Source organism: Pempheris klunzingeri, chromosome 18, assembly GCF_042242105.1.
Source record: "Pempheris klunzingeri isolate RE-2024b chromosome 18, fPemKlu1.hap1, whole genome shotgun sequence".
Lineage (NCBI taxonomy): Eukaryota > Metazoa > Chordata > Actinopteri > Acropomatiformes > Pempheridae > Pempheris > Pempheris klunzingeri.
This window is the reverse complement of record NC_092029.1, coordinates 3,650,737-3,669,127: the sequence shown is the minus strand read 5'-3', so window position 1 is coordinate 3,669,127 and position 18,391 is coordinate 3,650,737. Positions and strand designations below refer to the sequence as shown.

General features: G+C 40.1%; 1 protein-coding gene across 1 annotated transcript; it reads left to right on the top strand.

Annotated features, from left to right (window-relative positions):
- The first annotated feature begins 5,945 nt into the window (after window positions 1–5,945).
- Window positions 5,946–18,063, top strand: trim54 (tripartite motif containing 54). Its single transcript, XM_070849265.1, has 8 exons — window positions 5,946–6,358; window positions 7,503–7,681; window positions 10,149–10,335; window positions 11,815–11,910; window positions 12,492–12,725; window positions 14,742–14,764; window positions 16,562–16,686; window positions 17,401–18,063. Exons 1-8 carry the CDS (start codon window positions 6,167–6,169, stop codon window positions 17,469–17,471), a joined length of 1,107 nt encoding a protein of 368 aa, XP_070705366.1. The 5' UTR covers window positions 5,946–6,166; the 3' UTR covers window positions 17,472–18,063.
- Window positions 18,064–18,391: the final 328 nt, after the last annotated feature.

Sequence of the window (18,391 nt, the reverse complement as noted above, 5' to 3'; positions counted from 1 at the left end):
GTCTGTGGAGATGCCACTTGCTCTGTAAGCCACAGTTCAGTTTGTCAAAGTTTGTTTGTGTAAAAGCATTTGGGTCTGTGCACCTTGTCAAGCAGGTCCGTTGCCATTTCATGTGGTTGTCTGTTTTTCTTTTTTTTAGCCTGCACTGAGATGTTTGTTGTACCTCTTACTTGCCGAAAACTACAGAAACCACCAATTTTAAAGCACCTTGATGATGTTTAAACTCAGGTCCAGATTCACTAAGACTGCACTGCAAGCGGGAAATCCTGTGATCAGTGGTGGAGCAAGTACTTCAGTGTAAAAATACTGTTACAAGGAAAAGTCAAAAAGTTGCTCACATAAAACTACATGAGTTTCAGCAATATACTTAAAGTACCAAAAGTAAAAGAGCCCATATTGCATAAAGCACATTCCAAAATAATACATATAATAATAATAAAGATGCTGACAGGATAAAATGTAGTTTGAATTACTTTAGTGTTGCAGCTGGTAAAAATGGAGGCTTGTGAATTTCACCATGAGATCATTAAAATCTTACCTTTTATCTATAGTTATACATCATGATTTATTTGTTGCTTTACATCCTGTATCGTCACTAAGTTACTAAAGGTATCAATTAAATGTAGTAGAGGAAAAAAAGTACAATATTTAGCTCTGACATTTGTTGGAGAGGAAATATAAAGTAGTACAGTACAAGTACTTCAAAACACTTCTATCCTGCACTACTGCCTCTGATTTTATTGCCTCTATATTTATTTTAAATAAATACGTGGCCCTTGGAAAAAAAGCACTGACTAATCTATTAAGTCCTGCATCTTTTCACTTGAGTTTCCAAGACAGAAAAGCCTCTCGCCTGGTGACGAGATGTGTGCTGAATAACTGCAGGAGTGACTGACGGTAGTATTTTGTAGCTGTTGGTGTCTTGTTTGGCATGAAAGCTCCTGTAAATGTTGTGTGGAGAAGAAAAATGGGATATTCTGGTCTTTCATTGATGCTCGTCCCAAACCTGTGCAAACCTGTTAGTGAATCTGGATCAGTATTCTTTTATCTGCACTGAACTGCATGGTGACCACCGCCTCCAGACATCGTTTGAGATGATCCGGACTTTAGCAAAAAGTTTTACACACCAGCTCTTAAACAAACACACTTTTTTCTTTCTTTCTGTTCTGTTTTCTTTTCACTCAATGTTTTAGATCACTCAGTCAAAGTTTCCATCAGTCACGAGTAATTTTCCAGAGCATCATCACCTGTCTTGTCAACATTAGGGCTGCAGCTAATGATTATTCTCTTGCTTTATCACTATATTGTCTATTTAATGTCTGCAGGACGCTCTGCAGTGTCCCAGAGCTAAAGGTGACGTCCTCATATGTCCAAGTCCAACAAATGAGAAGAAGTTTAGTTCTTTAGTAGCTGTATTTTGCGGTTACTCGTGTGTATGTAGGGCTATTAAGAGAGGTAACAGGCTGGGTTAGGAAGACTTTTAGTCCCTCAGTTGTGATTAAATCTGATGAGTTAGCTGCTGTAGTTGATGATTGCTGTGTTGTAAGTGAAGTCAAAAGTCGCCCTCGGTGTGGTTCAGCAGTGAAGGAGTGGTGTTATAATGTTCACTTTATTTGGTACAACAGCAAAACTAAGTGCAACTTTTCTCAAGTTTTCATGTTTGATACTTTGCCACACCGGTGCTTTGATTTAACACGCTCTTCTGCTGGAACATGAGGATTATTAATCTTTGGCGAGCCTTTGTGCCAGCGCGGTGTCTGCCACTTCAGTACCATCTCACAGACTTCAACGGTTGAGACAGTTTCACTCATCTTCCACCATAAATCTGCAAGAAATGACAGTACTGAAACACTAATGTAGACCTAACTACAGTTGAAACGGTGAAGCCAAATCTGCCTGTCCCAGGGTGTTTCTAAAGGAATATTTCAACATTTTTGGATATATACTTTCTCCCTCACTTCACCTCCTCAGTTTGCTTTTTTTGCACTTTGGATTTTGTATGTAAAACGAGCTATAACATGTTAACCAGTGAGCTTTAGAGGTACTGATAGTTGGAATTTGCTACCTTCTGACCTTCTGAGTGGTTTCCCTGTTTACAATCTTTGTGCTAAGCTAAGCTAACCGCGTCATATTTACAGTACCAGCATGAGAGTGGCATCGTCTGACTCCGCAAGAATGCTTAAAAAAAACAAAAAAACATATATCCCAAAATGTTGAACTATTCCTTTTTAAAGAAATAACTTAAGATTGTTTACTGAAGTCATTTGGACGTTACAAGGTTGATGTGCTGTGGAGAATTACTGTGTAGTGTGGAGGACTGCAGTTTGTAGGTGGATTTTTGTAATTATTAATCTATGAGGGTGAAATTTTAAAGGGGTTTCCATTCGTGTTTTTCTCTCACAATAAAAATAAAAAAAAAAATAATTAAAAAAAAGGCCATGGAGTGTGTGTGTGTGTGTGTGTGTGTGTGTGTGTGTGTGTGTGTGTGTGTGTGTGTCAAGCTGAAGCTTAAAATGCACTGTTGAAAAGAAAATACACAGATCTGTCAGCTGCTAAAACTCATCAATATTGCCTGGTGAACTGCAATAAACTACCGTAGACCTACATGTAGGACCAGCGACCAAGCTCTCTGTTCTTTATCTGTGTTACCAACTGTTCACAAACCAGCTCTCACACTAATATCTCCACTTTATTTTCATTCTGTCTTGACATATCAGGAACTGTCTGCAGACTTGACGGTCGTCATTTCATTATATTACATTAAAACCTTCAGTTTCATGCGATGTCCCATAACATTTCAGGAATAATAATTTTTTTTTTTTTGTCTTTCTTCATATCTTCTCACTGAAGTGTAAAAGCGATGAGGCCATGGAGCACTGAAAAAAGACTTTTATTATTTTTGTAATTGTTGTAAATAACTCAGAAAACAGCAAAATAACAAATTCCTTAATGTAAATGGACATGTGTTATGGATTAATGTGTGGTTAATGTCTGTTTTAACAGTGTACATACATTTTTGGTTTTTATTTATTTGTCACATAGAAACACCGCCATTTAAATTTAATGTTACTAAAGAGTGTGGGGGTCAACTTGGGAGTCAAATGATGCCCGCAGACTCTAAAATCATTTGTGTGTCTACTTTAAAATACTGGCTTGAATACTCTGTACTCTGTGACGAGAAAATATTAAATTGAAGAGTAGGACAAACATGATGAAGACGTTTTATCGATGTAGATGAAGTTTTTCCTCTTTTTTTTTTTTGGCGAGGGTGTGTGCGCGTCGCTCTCTGTTGTGGTTCCCTGTGGACAAATTGTAAATGAGTTATTATGAAACCAAATAAAGATGGGGGATTTTATAACTTCCTGTCGATCTGTCTTGTGTTTGCACTTGTAAAGGTTTGTCAAACTTTAACACAACAATTGATGCAGCTTGTGTTGCAAGTTGGTTCCTACTGAAGGCATAAATCTTTCAAGACCGGTCACAGGTAGGTAGTTTAATTTCTAAATGAGGCGTGTTAATTTCCTTAAATGGTAGCTTTAGTGAATGTCGTTCATACAGGAGGAGTTGGTGCATTTGTTGGGGACTATTTTCAGCAGCGGATTAATCCACATTTGGTGCTCTAGTGAGGCAGCAGGACGGCCTACATGTGAGTGAGTCAAAATAACCTACAGTGTGTCTGTGCTCACCGAGAGCAGCAGTGTGGCTCAATAATGTGTGTTTAACAGTTTCTGGACAACAATGGAGCCCTATGGCACAGAGCTACGATACCAATCAGGCCTCGGACACACACGTAATACTTACTGGGATCAATTAATTGTTGCTTTTGGTCTTTTCATGTGATGTAAACAATAATATCACCTGTCAGTCTTTGTTGCAGCTGATGAGCTGAGCTGTAAAAAGAAGCTGGTAGTAGTAGAGAGGCGTGAATAGCTGTGTGTTGGTATGTTTAGCTCACTCTGCAGCAGCCCCCCCCTCCCTCCCAGGCCTATAAATAGTCCAGTAATCCCATTAATAGCTTATAGTCTACTTAGCCGACTCCACTCTGTTGATTAGCAAATACCTCGTGTGTTTGGTCGCTGGAACCCGACCTCACTGGTGTCGACTCGCTTATCCGAGAGCGGACAAAGGTCAGAGGGCAGGGACAGGAGGAGAGGGTGTCTCTGGGTCAAATCGTGGAGACGATCAGGGTTAAATCAATATTTTATTTAAATTGGACTCCGGTTTAGTCTGTTAGGATGGATATAATTTAGTCTAATTAGATATATATGGTGTGTCTATTTGTCTATGATGACTCAAACCTGACTCTTTAATAGTAGATAATAAACTGGTCAGATGTTTAGATAAGATTACATTTAATTTATTCTGTTTATTTCTGCCTTGAATCTTCTGAATGAATCTAAATTATTCATTCATTCATTTGCTCTGCCGTTGAGGTTATGTAGTTGGTCACATTAAACTAGATTCAGACACTTTAATGTTATTTTTCTGTCGTTAAAGGACTTCAGAGGACTGTGGAGCCTGGATAGATGTTTGCAGTCTTTGATCAATGAATCATGATGTGTAGTGATCAGGGCCAGGTAGGCAGGCTAATACTAAGAGTTCTAAATATTGCAAAGACAATAGACAGTTTTCTGTTGTTTTTGTTCCCCCAAAAATAAAAAAACAACACGTGAAGGTAGCGACAGCTTCTCAAAAGTTCACAAAAGTGTAGTTTGTCTGTAATTGTACAACAAAATCTCCCATAAATATTGCACACAGGTCCTCAGTGGTAACTATAAGGCCTGTTAGAGATGATTTTTAACTGCAGGTCCACAGACGCTGACCTTTATAGATATTCAGTAAATATTCTTTTTATTTTTTTCTAATCTCATGAAATAAATCAGATGCCTGCGGATGGAAACAGTAGATGGCGCTTAATTCAGATAATTCTCTGGGTGATGCTGAATTATTTCCTATGAGCTGTGTTTGTTTTCAGACCACCAGCTTTTCCATTCAGCTTTTATATTAGAGATCTAGTTACTAAAAGGCTCTCTCTCGCTCTCTGTTTTATTTTCATGCTGCTTCTTCCGGCTTGATGACTCAATCTGTGTTGTGTTCAATACTAAATAAGGCTTTTTACACACTGCCAGTCTGCCATCCCTGGGTTAAATGTCCGTTGGAGACTGTGATTTTAATGTTTAAGTCTAGAATAACGTGATTTCACAGCTCTTCAACAGCAAAGATTTCAATTTGATCGGTTACTTTAGCCCCGTTTCTCACTGGCCAGCTGATTATCAGGAGATAACCCTGCAAACGTGGGGCTAACCCTGCTCCAGGACAGGACCAGCAAGCCCCAAGTGTACCATGTACAGCCCTAATGCTAACTCAGTGCTAAACACAACAGCTTAAGTAAGCTCAGTTTACCTAAACAAGCGTTTATTCCTTGGAGAAAAGCCAGCAAACTAATTTTAACAAATCAACCTCTACTATAAGAGATCAACATACTAGCAGCTATACATGTTTGACTCTGACTCATCAGTAAGGCTACAGGAGATGCTAACCAGGAGAGCTGTAAGTCCGTCCCAGCTCTACAAAAGCTGAGTGCTGTTGTGACAAACAGAAGTTGAAGAGGAGAAATGGAGCTGGCTGTTTGTGCCGAAGTGCTAATGACCTCAAACATGGCTGCCTTAGGTTATGTCACCTCTTAAGTATCAGACTCCATAAAAACATTATCATTTGAACCCCATACCGACCACGACCCTGATCCCCTGCCACGCCCGGACTTTCCAGTGGTCCAACTGGGGAGCACAGTTTAGACAGTAACCCAAGCCAGAACAAACTGGGGAGCTAAAAATATCGACAGTCAACAATCCGGCTGCTGTGGGACTGAGACTGAACGCAAGGGAGGGGTCTTTGCATGGGGGGTTAGCCAGGCTGGCAAGGGGCAAAGGGATGGACAGCTGGGGAAAGGCTCGTTTGTAAGAGCTAGAACACAAGACGGAGACCAAATTCGACTAAAAACACCAGCAGCAACATCTTTGGAAGGTAGAATGGTAGAAAAATTGAAGAATGTTTACCACAGACCAGTGAGGATCCTGAATTCAAGAAGAAAGAGCTAGATTATTTCCCACCCTTGTGTTTCTCTGCTCGTTCTGTCTGACATTGTAACTCACCACCCCTGGAGGTGATGAACTCTGCTCTCGGCTTCAAGCCTCCGTCAGCAGGCAGCTCGGGGCCCGGCGCCGGCGGAGGAGCCACCATGGAGAACCTGGAGAAGCAGCTGATCTGCCCGGTCTGCCTGGAGATGTTCTCCAAACCCGTGGTCATCCTGCCCTGCCAGCACAACCTCTGCCGCAAGTGTGCCAACGACATCTTCCAGGTGAAACTGCGTCTGTCTCACTGGTTCACAGGATTGTTTATTTGACCGTTTCAAGTTCAGGTTACTTCTTTTGTACCTGTGGGTAGATTTGGTCTGGCATCCATCTTGGCACAGATTTTACAAACATGATAAAAGTAGTTAAAGCTCCAATAATCAGGACTGAAAAAAGAGGAATAACAATGCAAAACTATTAATAATCACTAGAATAAACATGCTTCTATAGCATCTGTGCATGTCATTCATCCATCGTTACTTCAAATTGAGGTGCTATTTAAATTAATTCTAGATAAGTGGAAGAGTTGAGAATATAATAATCCAGACTGAACACAAGCTACAAGTCCAATAGGAACTTTTCACAGCAAAAACGGTTCTTAAAATATCTCTAGAAACTCTGAAATCACTCCTGCCCCATAATGCATTTCCATCTGTTGGCTCTGTGTGTTCGACGGCCCACATGGACCAAATGTGTTTTGGGTATTTGCATGTTCTTGTGCACACCCACCTGTCTAGCTTCAGCTTGTCGCTAAAGGAGATTACACTGTTAATATGCAAATCTACCTGCATTACTTTTATCGCACATACACACCCGGCAAAGAGAAGCAAGAATATCGACACAATATTAGCAGTCGTCAACTACAGGGTCAGGAGAAGAAGATGAGAAACGTCCCTGGTGCCTCCTTCCCAACACATCCGTGTCACGCTAGCTGTGCATAGAGACACAACCTTTGACTAATCCAGGTCTGACATGTTGTCCGCAATATTTCTCAGTGACACAAAGAATTTGACACTGTGATCATCCAACTCAACACAGTGATCATCTCCAGAGACAAAAATACAGAGCACAGTAGTCTGATCCCAGCAGAACATGATGTTCAACCACAAAATACCATTGTAGATCGCTCCAGTACTGATCACCAGCTTATACCATCAAAACAGTGACAAAGATGGTGGTAGTTTCTTTCTCTAGGGAGCCATTTTGGATCCTTTTTTTAATGTAACTTTAAATCAGAGACTAAATTGTACTTTCTTTGACCTTTGGTTCATTCTTTTTTTTTTTCTTTTGGCAGCTATCAAACCCGACAAAAAAACCCAAGTAAGACAATCTCCCCTTGACAGTATTTCACTCCCTCTGCTCTTCCTCCAGTCAGCGAACCCTCTGTGGCACACCCGCGGCTCCTCCAGCATGAGTGCCAGTGGCGGCCGGTTTCGATGTCCGTCGTGCCGCCATGAGGTGGTTCTGGATCGCCATGGAGTCTACGGTCTGCAGAGGAACCTGCTGGTGGAGAACATCATAGATCTGTACAGACAGCAGGAGTCCTCCAGGTGTGTGTGTGTGTGTGTGTGTGTGTGTGTGTGTGTGTGTGTGTGTGTGTGCATCCTTGTATAGTTGTTGGCTGGTCTTCACAACCTCAAAGGGCTGTTTGAGGGTTGAGACTTGGGTTTAAGGTTGAGGTTAGAATTAGGTTGTGATTGTTTAAGTTAGTGTAAAGTCCTGGGAATTGATGTATGTTCACTACAGAAAGACGAGTGTGTGTGTGTGTGTGTGTGTGTGTGTGTGCAGGAGGGAATGAACAAAGGCTAATACTTTATTTTAACCCCCAGATATAAAGATTTTAAGAGCTTATTAATGCCCAGTATTTAACAATGATCAAAACCATGAAATGAAATGCATCTGATGAGTGAATCTTCTAATTTAACCCTCTGTCTGGTTCCCAGTGTTTGTGTCACATCTTCCCTTCATGTTTAGCAAGAAAAGGTCTTTATATAGACTCTGAAATAAGATTCTGCATGTTATTGTAATCATGAGTGGCTGCCAACAGAGAGCAGTGTTGTATTCTATTACTACCCGTCTCCAGGTTTCTTCTACAGTCATTCTTTGACAGTATTGCAGACTTGATTCATGCTTGATGTATGAATTCTTTTCATAAGTAATTCACAGTTTTACTGCTTAGTAAGTGGTGACAAACTGAAACTTACTTAAATGACATATGCAGCAGTTTTAAAGTAGTTTTTATTTATAGTTTTATTTTCATTTCACTTTTCCCCCCGTTTTTTTTTTGTTTGTTTGTTAAAACTGGATTAACGCAGCTCTGCATTATGTGTATTATGAGTAATGCACCAATGTTTTCATGCTGTCAGTAATTAAGAAGTGAACTTGAGGATGAGTCACACAAGACGACACTTCAACACCTTGGTGAAGTATTTTTAGACCGTTTTTAAACTCGTGCTCCTTCAGGTGTTGAATAATCTTTTGCATTTTGATGCACTGGTTGATGAAGATGAGTTATAGACTTAATGTGTGTGAATGGAAAACTTACTACAGGAAAAGAATTGAAAAGAAACTCAAAAGAATATTGAATGAATGCATTTCTACATACCATACAAGTAAAAAGTGATAAAATGGCAGCTGTGCTTCTGCATCTGACCACAGCGACACACAGGTGGAAGACATGGAGGTCATCAGCAGAGATGGACACAGATTTAATTAACCATTTATTTAATCCACCATCTCTAGATGACCTCCCCATGACCTCTACACTGTACTGTTTACCTGTGCCTCTCGGTGGGAGCTTACCTTCCGTTACCTTTTTGGTGTTTTGCTGAGTTGTGACTGCAGGGAGTTGCAGAGAATCAGGAGCGTTGCAGTCTTACAGTTTCATAATTAATAGCTTCAACAGTTTATCTAAGCAAGTGTTGCATATCATTGGCCTTAATGTAGTCATGGCTTTGTTAGTTTGCTTATTGTCAATCAACTAACTCAAGCTTCAAAATACATTTTGTTGGTCTGTTGCTAACAAAACAAATTCATATAAAAAAGTAGTAAATTGTTCCAAGTAGATGACTCATCAGTCTCTCTGCTTCTGTTTTATAAGTGTACATACTTACTACAACTCCACGGTGGTATTTAAGTCCTCCTCAGTGTAGATGTATCACTTTCACTCCAAAATAGAGGCTCAGTGAGTCACTGGTAAAGATGAGGTGTTGGCGCTCATTAGAAGCAGAAGGGCAGGAGTCCCCTCACTGTCTGTGTGGGCTAAAATAGATGTGATTGTTCACAAATGTTTTGGAACTTGTAGTTTCTCATAATTTTTTTTATGTGTGGAAAAATTTCTCATGACTTAATCATCATTTCTGTCAGAGACACCTACGTCAGAGTACAAAGTACTATTTATTGCATAAATGTTTCCTTCTGTTTACAGGCTTCATAATACCAGTATCACCCCCCCGTCCCTACATGTTCCTCTGTGGCTTCCATGTGAGGTCCTTGGTGGGAAGTAGTGTGTCTTTATTGTGTGTATGATGATTCTATGCAGTCGAACATATTGCAAAAGTGTTGTAGACACTGTGGCCCTGGTGCGTTCAAATCCGGGTTAAACATTTGTCAAGTTTGTCTTTTAAGGGTGTTTTAACCACATTGTAACTGCATAGAAAGGATGGCTAGTAGCAAAGAAGGCTGTGCTTCTTATAAAATAATAAATACCCGACTTTTGGATTATCTGGTTACTAAATCACTTCTGGGTGTTTTAAGGTCATAAAAACAGTGTGTGCACACCACAATACATACATCTCACCTTCATTTAAAAACATCAATGCTGAAATTCACCTTCAAAACTCTTTTCACTTTAACTTCAGTCAGAACAAGAGCTTCAAACAGGATCATAAGTTGAGAACCAGCTTTAAAATACCACTTTGACTTATTTTGCTTTTGAGAACAAGCAACAAAAATTAAAGAAAAAGAAATCTGTGCATGAGTCTTTGATGATCCGTCTATACTTTCTGCCTCCTCCAGGCTTGTGAGTATGAAGCCAGAGCAGCAGCAGCAGCAGCAGCAGCTGATGTGTGAAGAGCACGAAGAGGAGAAGATCAACATCTACTGCCTGTCCTGCCAGACGCCGACCTGCTCCATGTGCAAAGTGTTCGGAAAACACAAAGACTGCGACGTGGCGCCGCTCAGCAGCGTCTACATGACCCACAAGGTAAAAGAATCACATTTACACTCATTAGAACGAGCTAACACATCGCCGTCCTCTTCATCTCATGCACCCTCACTTTTACACCACTTCCCTCTACTTATTTTCACTTTATTCCATTCGTTTTAATTTCACCTCACTTTACTTCACTCTGCGCTCTACCTCACTTCACCCCACTTCATTTCCCTTCACTGCCAGGCAAAGAAACAAAATAAAACCAAGCGATTAAACCAGAGCCGTCGTTGCTGCTGTGTGCAGGAAGAAGACGGCAGGTTTTTGTTTAAAGGTCAAAGGACCATAAAAGTGTAGACGATGGTCTGTAAGCTCTAACATTTCTCCAAAAAGTGCCTGTGCATTTGGGTTGGCAACTTCTAATCAGGGACAATGGCCTTTATCTTAAATACTTGTGTTTTTATTTTTAAATCTTTCTTTTTCTCTCTTTCCTTTTGTGATTGGATCCCAGTTTCTTTTTCAAAGAGAGCAAAACACCACCAGGATGCACACAGTCCGCCCAGCCAGTGCAAATACAAAGCATATTAATAAATATTGTACGTATCCACTGAAATCAGGACACACCTAAAGGTCAGTTACGGTGATACCAGATAATGTTTTACTGCAGGACACAAAATGTGACATATACATCACATGAAAAACAAATTGACTAACACATGAGTCTGCACGTGTGGACACACAAAGTCACACAAAGACAAAGCGCAGCAGTTTTGTCATGCAGATGGCAGCAGCAGTGACCGACGTGTTATCGAGCAGTTGGCTTTGTTGACATTTCAGTGCCGGCCTCTCCATCTCTCACTCTCTGATTCACTCATCTGAAATTTAGATGAGATTGAGGAAAGTTGTTGCTCCTCCATCTTTATGCAAAGGTTAATGTGAAAAGCAAAAGTTGGTTGATGTAACTCGGCCCGCGTGGAGGTTTGTTACACTAATGACACTTTAAACGACGGTGAAACTGTAGAAAAGCAGCCGTAACAAACCCCTTGATAAATGTGCATGTGCTGCTCTAAACAGATGCATGCTGGTGACTCATGTTGTTGTGCTTTAGGTGGTGACGGGCTTACTAACAAGAAAGTACTGGGAGTGCATTCCTCCGCCAACACTACACAATCCTCTACATCCACCATTTTAATAACAGAAAGTGTTTAAAAGATTTTAATCTGGTTTAATCTGGTAGTGTGTTGACAAACAATAATGCAGATTGGTTGAAGGCTGTCGTGATTTGTGGATAAAGATAAAATCTGTAAAGTTAGGACCACTAACTTTAAGTTGATGTCGCTGTAGCACCATCTGTAGGCGAGCTGATATCGGCAGGTATATGCATATTCATAATCAGAAAAGTCACAAGTCAAAACAACCTTTAAGTTTCACAGGATCACAGGAATGATCTTACTGATTTCCTTAATGTCTCAATTATTTTCAGAGGAATGTTGGTGCTTAGATGAATGTCAGTGATGTTGTGAATGTCTGCAGACGGAGCTGAGTGACGGCATTGCCATCTTGGTCGCCAGTAACGACCACGTCCAGGCAGTCATCTCTCAGATGGAAGAAATCTGCCGGACAATACAGGTCAGACACACACACACAGGGAGAATGTAAAACTATGCACGGTGAGATGTGATCTTCTTCGAGTTGTTTCTGTTTTCATGCATGTTCTGACTGGTTACATGAAACCCTTAAAGGATAACTCTGGTATTTTGAAATCTGGTAGGTCACTGGTAGAAAAAAACCCTTTAGAATTAGTCCAGTAGAACAAGCTGTGAATGGGCTGTATGGCTGCAATTTGGGGGAAATGCATCAGATCAATTACGTTCACTAAAAGTGCTTGTTTGATCCACTAACAGGCTCAGAGTGTTATTCTAATTGTCTGACAGCATTATGGAAAGGATCCCTGCAGAGAGAGACCTGGAAGATCCTTTTGGTTTAACCAGAAAGTCGTTGAATCGCGCTATTCAAACCCACCAGACTCCATTGACAAAAACAGTCATTTTACCTTGCAAAACACTGGACTTGCTGGTCGACTGCTGCTTTTCCTGATGTGTGTTAATGTGTGTTACACAAATATTGTGTTCGAGCTGAACTAACCCTTTAAAGTTCATAAAACAACGCTTGTATTGTTCCAAGTGTTTCATTCTTCTCTCTCCCCTCAGGAGAACAGTACGCGACAGGTAGAGCAGCTGGCCAACCACTTTGACCACCTGGTGGCCATCTTGGAGGAGCGGAAGCAGGAGCTGGTCGGACTCGTTACCAAACAACAGGACGAGAAACTCAAGCACGTTCGATCGCTCATCCGGCGAAACGGTGATGACCTAGAGGCCGCGGCAGCGCTGGTGGAGTCGGCCATTCAGTCACTGGAAGAGCCACACATGCCTTTGTTCATACAGGTGAGGGCCGCAGGTCATCGGGCTCCTGCAGGACGAATGGGGTGGCTTTAGTGACCCAACTGATCCAGATAGATTTTACCTGGACATGGTTATTACTTTAAAGGTTTATTCCAGTGTTTTTTAGAGTTTTTTTAATGGGATAGTTTTAGGAGAACAAAAAGTATTCAGTATTCTCCCCCACAGATTTTTATTTGTGCAGAAACCCTCCTCTGAAACAGCATTTAGACCATTTAGACCATTTACAGAATCTCAGGGACAAACTGCCTGTAACATGAACAGTTATTGCAGGACTGATTTTTGGTCAGCAGGAGAAAGTGATTATTATTCCCACACAGAAATGTGATCACACCTGATCGAGACATAATATAGAGGACGTGAAGGGGTCAAAAAAAGAAAGTAAATGTTAAGAAAACCAATTTGTTAACCACATCATATTCATGAGAACTGTATGTCTGGACATTATCAGTACATCAGTGATTAAGACTTTAAAGCAGAGCTGATAGTCAGAGGTAAAAAACTCTAGTAGAAGTCTTAGTGTGGATCTTTGGCTTGAAGATGCATCAGCTGTGATGTCAAAACTGATTGTTTAATGATCATCAGGGTTACAAAACACGTATTTAGGATCATTTCTTATATTTCTGAAGGTTTTTAAAAGCCTGAAGAGGTAAATTTACCCTTTAAACTCACAAGATTAGAAGCAGAACAACAAATGCAAATATTGGAGTCTCAAAAAAATACATAACATATAAATTACATGTAAGATAACTTTTTTTTTTAACCCTTTCAGTGGTCCTGAAAACTTTTTTAGATGATCAATCAGATCCGTAGTTGTTTTTTAAACAAAGTCACCTCACGCGTCACAAGCTCCTTCATTTAAAGTTTCCTTTCGCCCATTGGTATTTTCCCAGCCGCAGGTTTCATCAGACAGGATGATCCACGCTCAGTAGTCCCCAGGCCATATCAGCCGTGGCTACTGATGATCAAGGGCTTAATGTGCACAGTTGCAGGATGAGGAGGGAAACAGGAGCAGTAAGCCCAGCGGGACGCCTCCGTGTCGGGCGCTCTGCTCCCACAATCCCCCCCTGAGGACAGCTGGGTCTCTGGTCCTGCATACCTTAGGACGCAGACAGTATCGTCACACACACACGCCACCAACACATGATTAATTCATACAGCTGCAGAGATAACGGAGAGCAGGTCAGTCTCTCCGGTGTACTCTATTGATCATCCAATTGATTACATGCAAAAACTGTATGTGTACAAACGTGTTTTAATGGAGAAGACGCACACACACAGATCTCATGTCTACATCAGTAAACTCATTTTAAAGTTAAAGGTTAAACTGAAACATATAAAACTAACCAGATTATTGCGTATCACCTTTACTGTCCTGTGGACTAAATGCTGATTCAGAGGCTTTTCCACCACAAAAGCAGAACATCTTTGGATACAACGCTGGATTTTATTTGGCACAAGATCCTCCTGGCCTATTTTAAATTTTCAGAGCAGGAATTTTACTAACTTTTTTTGATTTTGACATAATTTTAGAGTTGAGAGAAACGTGAGGAAAAGTTAGTTAAAGTTTACAGCAGACAGTTGGGATGGTTGGATAGTTCAGTCACTCGTCCCTAAAGAGAAAAGCAGGTTGTTACTAAATTCAGCTTTTTTATTGCTGATGCAACATGTCTGCGTCACTCTTTTTCCACGTAAGAAAGTGTGTTTGTTTGTGTGTGTGTGTGAGAGAGAGAGGGAGAGAAAGTATGAGCCTCAGGTGTCGCTGTTTTATGCTCAGCCATGTTCTCTGCCAAAGCAGGTGTTAAAGAAGATAGAGTTAGTGGAAGCAGGTAGTAAACACCATGAGGCCATTCTGGCAACTGGCAGTATTTCTTAAAATCATGTTTTTATTTTACACGGTGACACAAATACCTCTGACGGATGTCGCTGGCACAGAAACTGAAGCACAATGTGATTAATTTCATCTCTTTCCTTCCTTTCTGTCTGTCTTCACTCTCACAGAACGCCAAAGTCATACTGGAGAAGTAAGTTGAGTGTTTGTGGTTGTGCATGTGGTCAGACTTTGATCATTACTAACTGAGTGTATTTATGTCCTTTCACTTGAGTATCTATGCAGTACATTTAAGTGCTTAAGAGTATATGGAGTAGTTAAAATGCTGCTTGGACATGAAGACAGTATCAACAGTCAGTGGCCATACTGTAAAGTATTATTAGTATCTGTGCGACTTAAAAGTACTCCAGTGATTTAGTTTAGCACCTCCATAAAGTTGGGGCAATGACAGAGACAGATTTTTTTAATTATGAGAACCAAAGCTGAGATATTGTGGCTTTTAGTCCCAAATATGGGTGAAGCTCTTTATATCTTTTAGACTCCATACCTGGTAGTTGGTAACGTATCACGTTGACGGGGAGATCATGGATGGAGATGCTTTCCCTGATCCAGACTGAGCGTCAGGTGGTGTGGTGAGGAAAGGAAGGGGGGGAGCAACAGCCTGAAGAAGAAGAGAGGGGGGTTATATGGTGGGATATATGTTTTGTCAAAGCAGAGTATTCCAATCAAGTCTAATTTAGAAATCACAAATCACTACAAATTATTTAATTTATCCAGATATTGACAATTAACTCATTACACCTGTTTCTTGAAAGAATCCCCCAGGATGCATCACTGTCCTGAATAAAAGTGTTCTAGTGCTCATAACTAACATGAACGATGCCTGTATCATGAGCCGTCAGACATTTAGTCAGTTCGTATAGATTATGTAGCAGGTGATCAACCTGTGGCCAAGAGATCGAAAAAACCAAACCAAATCTGCTGAGAGTGCTGGCGTCACCGACCGGCCACACGGGGCTCAGATACTCGGTTTGCTGATGGACTGTGCCAATGTTAGCCTTTTGTTTAACATCCACATCAATAATCTTTAGAATTGAAGTTTACCTTTTTAAATATTTATCACACGTCCCATGGGTTGCAGATTAGAAGCCTTCAACCTGAAATGAAACGTATGCAGAAGTAGAAGTTTGTTGTTGTTTTAATTTATATCTAAATTTGTGAAGATGTATTTTTTTTATTTGCTTATTTAAAGATTATACCTAGTTTATATTTTTAACTCATCTATCACATGGGTACAAATGAGGGCTTTATTTTAGTTTTGCACTATGCATCTATGGAGAAGTGAAATTTCTGTCATTGTCAACAATTTCCATGAAAAAGATAAAGCCAACAATGATTTACGCCTCATAACAATTATTGTCCAGGTATCCAAAGCTCGATAAACCTTATTTCTGAGTGTCAGACAGCTTTAAAACACGCTGAAGTAAATATTCACTAAAGCACCAAATGTGTATTAATCCATGGATGAAAATAGTTCTCAACAAATCCTCTATTTATTCCCATTCACATAACATTTGCTCTTTGGATGGCGACCAGTCTGTCCAAAGCAAAGTAATGATTTCTTTCTATTAGCTAAGAGCAATGCAAGGCAGGGGTGGCTAACTGTGTTAGCTAAGCTGAGCTAACGCTAGTGAGCTAGCTGCAAATAGGCTACAAGGCATCGGTCATTGGTTACTTTGCATCGTTAACTGAGTTAGTATTATTAGTATTATGGAGCCAGTGGTGCAAATAAAATAAAATAAAATATGGTGCGTTACTCTACATAGTAACTAAACAAACCTACAATTTTGAATAAACAAATTAAAATTTCCCAAACTGTAATACTGTACAAATGAAATTCATTCACGTCAAACCTTTTCTCTGTGACAGTTTAACTGAATGCCTGTATGTGTGTGTGTGTGTGTGTGTGTGTGTGTGTGTGTGCTGACAGAATGGCAGTGACAGCCAGGGCCTCTAACGTGGAGCGTCCAGAGCTCGGTTATGAGAGTATGAGCCACTTTGTCATCGACACTGACGACCTCGCTGTCATGCTGAGGAACATCGACTTCTGCTCTGGTATGCAACTGATATCATGCAGAGGATTCACACAAACACGTCCATGTACAACAGGTGGAAATCAGTAAGATGGCACACTGTGGAAAAACTGGATTTAACAACTGGTGGACATTAGTTGATGAAATATACTCATTCAAACAAGGTAGACTTCATTTGTTTTTTGTTTTTGTACAAATATGATTTTATATCGTCATCTTTTGACCTTCTGATTGTTTTGGGTTGCACATGTGCATAAATTGGAAAATTGAGATCAATAGAAAATGAAAATATTAAACCATTTGGGAGGTAAAACATCGGACATCATAGCTCACTCTGGAGAAAGTAAAAATTATGTTCTAATGTATAATAATGGAAGTAACAAATGAGTAAGACACTTCACTGTGAATGAGAAGTAAACAGCTCACAGCTACACAAAGACCTCCGCGAGGATCAGATTCAATTTGTCTCAGTCAATCAATCAATCAATCTTTATTTATAGAGCGCCAATTCATAACAGCGTTATCTCAAGACACTTTCCATAAAGAGCAGGACCAAACTCTTTAATTAAGAGAGAGACCCAACGATTCAGGAATTCAAAATTACGGATTCAAGAATCCCCACATGAGCAACATTTAGGGACTAAAAGGACCATAAATCTACCAATTGTTTGTTTTCTTAAGTGAAAAACAAGTTTATGGTGTGTGTGTGTGTGTGTGTGTGTGTGTGTGTGTTCAGGTGTGGGAGAGGATGGAGAAGACGACCCTGAAGATGGCGAAGAGTCAGAACCTGACTTCTACAGATATTAAGACCAAAACAGACTCACAAACCAATACAGACATTTGTAAAGGTTGCAATGATTTGATGTTGTCTGACAGACTAACAGAACAGAAGTGGCTACAAGGGGGTTTGTTGAATCGCCCTGTCGACCTTTTATTGATTAATTGATCAGGGTTTTTGCTTTGCCAAGGCTTTGTGGTGTGTTTGATTTTGGTTTAAGAAGTGTCAGACTCCTCGCATTAGTTATTCAGCTTCCAGTGCTCAGACATCAGCTGTGGGGGGGGGTCTCTCCTCTTGTCTAATGTTTTACTGGTTTATACACATTAAACTAAAGACCTTAATTAACATTCAGTTAAAACGGCTAATAAGATATTTTAGAATCAGATGTACAATTTTGGAAAAATAAGAAAGAAAAATCTTAGAATCCCAAGATGATCCACTTACTAGCCTTTTCTGGAGATTTCAAGCTCCCTCCACCGTCTTCCTCTGCAGATGGAGTTTCCTCGGCTGCCACGAAGGCCACATGGCACACGATCATCTTTAAATCACATTACAATCAAACTTTTCCTCATTTTGTTGAAGATTCTCAAGGAGGCCTGGATGTTCTTTGTGCCATATAATAACTGGTTCTAAGTATATTGATGTATTTATATATACATCAAATGGATTATAATGATTATTTGTTGATTTTTCACTTTGTTGCAATGTTAATAAATTAATCAAATTGAACTTCGCCCCCAACTTTTGTGTATGCTTGTTACTTTTTCAATGAAAATAATTCCTTGGTTGTTTTTTAACTTTGAAGTTATAATTAATTTAATATTTTAAACTATTGTTTTCATACTGTAGGTACAGCTAACAGGGGGGGTTGTGTTTTTAAAATTATAACTGTGGACTTTAAGATGGAGCTGAGTTTGTTTTTGGATAAATCAAGTGTGTAGCTGTGGTA

What these genes read in the sequence shown, in the direction of transcription:
- trim54 (XM_070849265.1), top strand. Translation starts at nt 6,167, where the DNA reads ATGAACTCTGCTCTCGGCTTCAAGCCTCCGTCAGCAGGCAGCTCGGGG. An exon ending in GTGCCAACGACATCTTCCAG is followed by an intron (nt 6,359 to 7,502) that starts GTGAAACTGCGT and finishes CTCTTCCTCCAG; the next exon opens with TCAGCGAACCCTCTGTGGCA. An exon ending in GCGTCTACATGACCCACAAG is followed by an intron (nt 10,336 to 11,814) that starts GTAAAAGAATCA and finishes GAATGTCTGCAG; the next exon opens with ACGGAGCTGAGTGACGGCAT.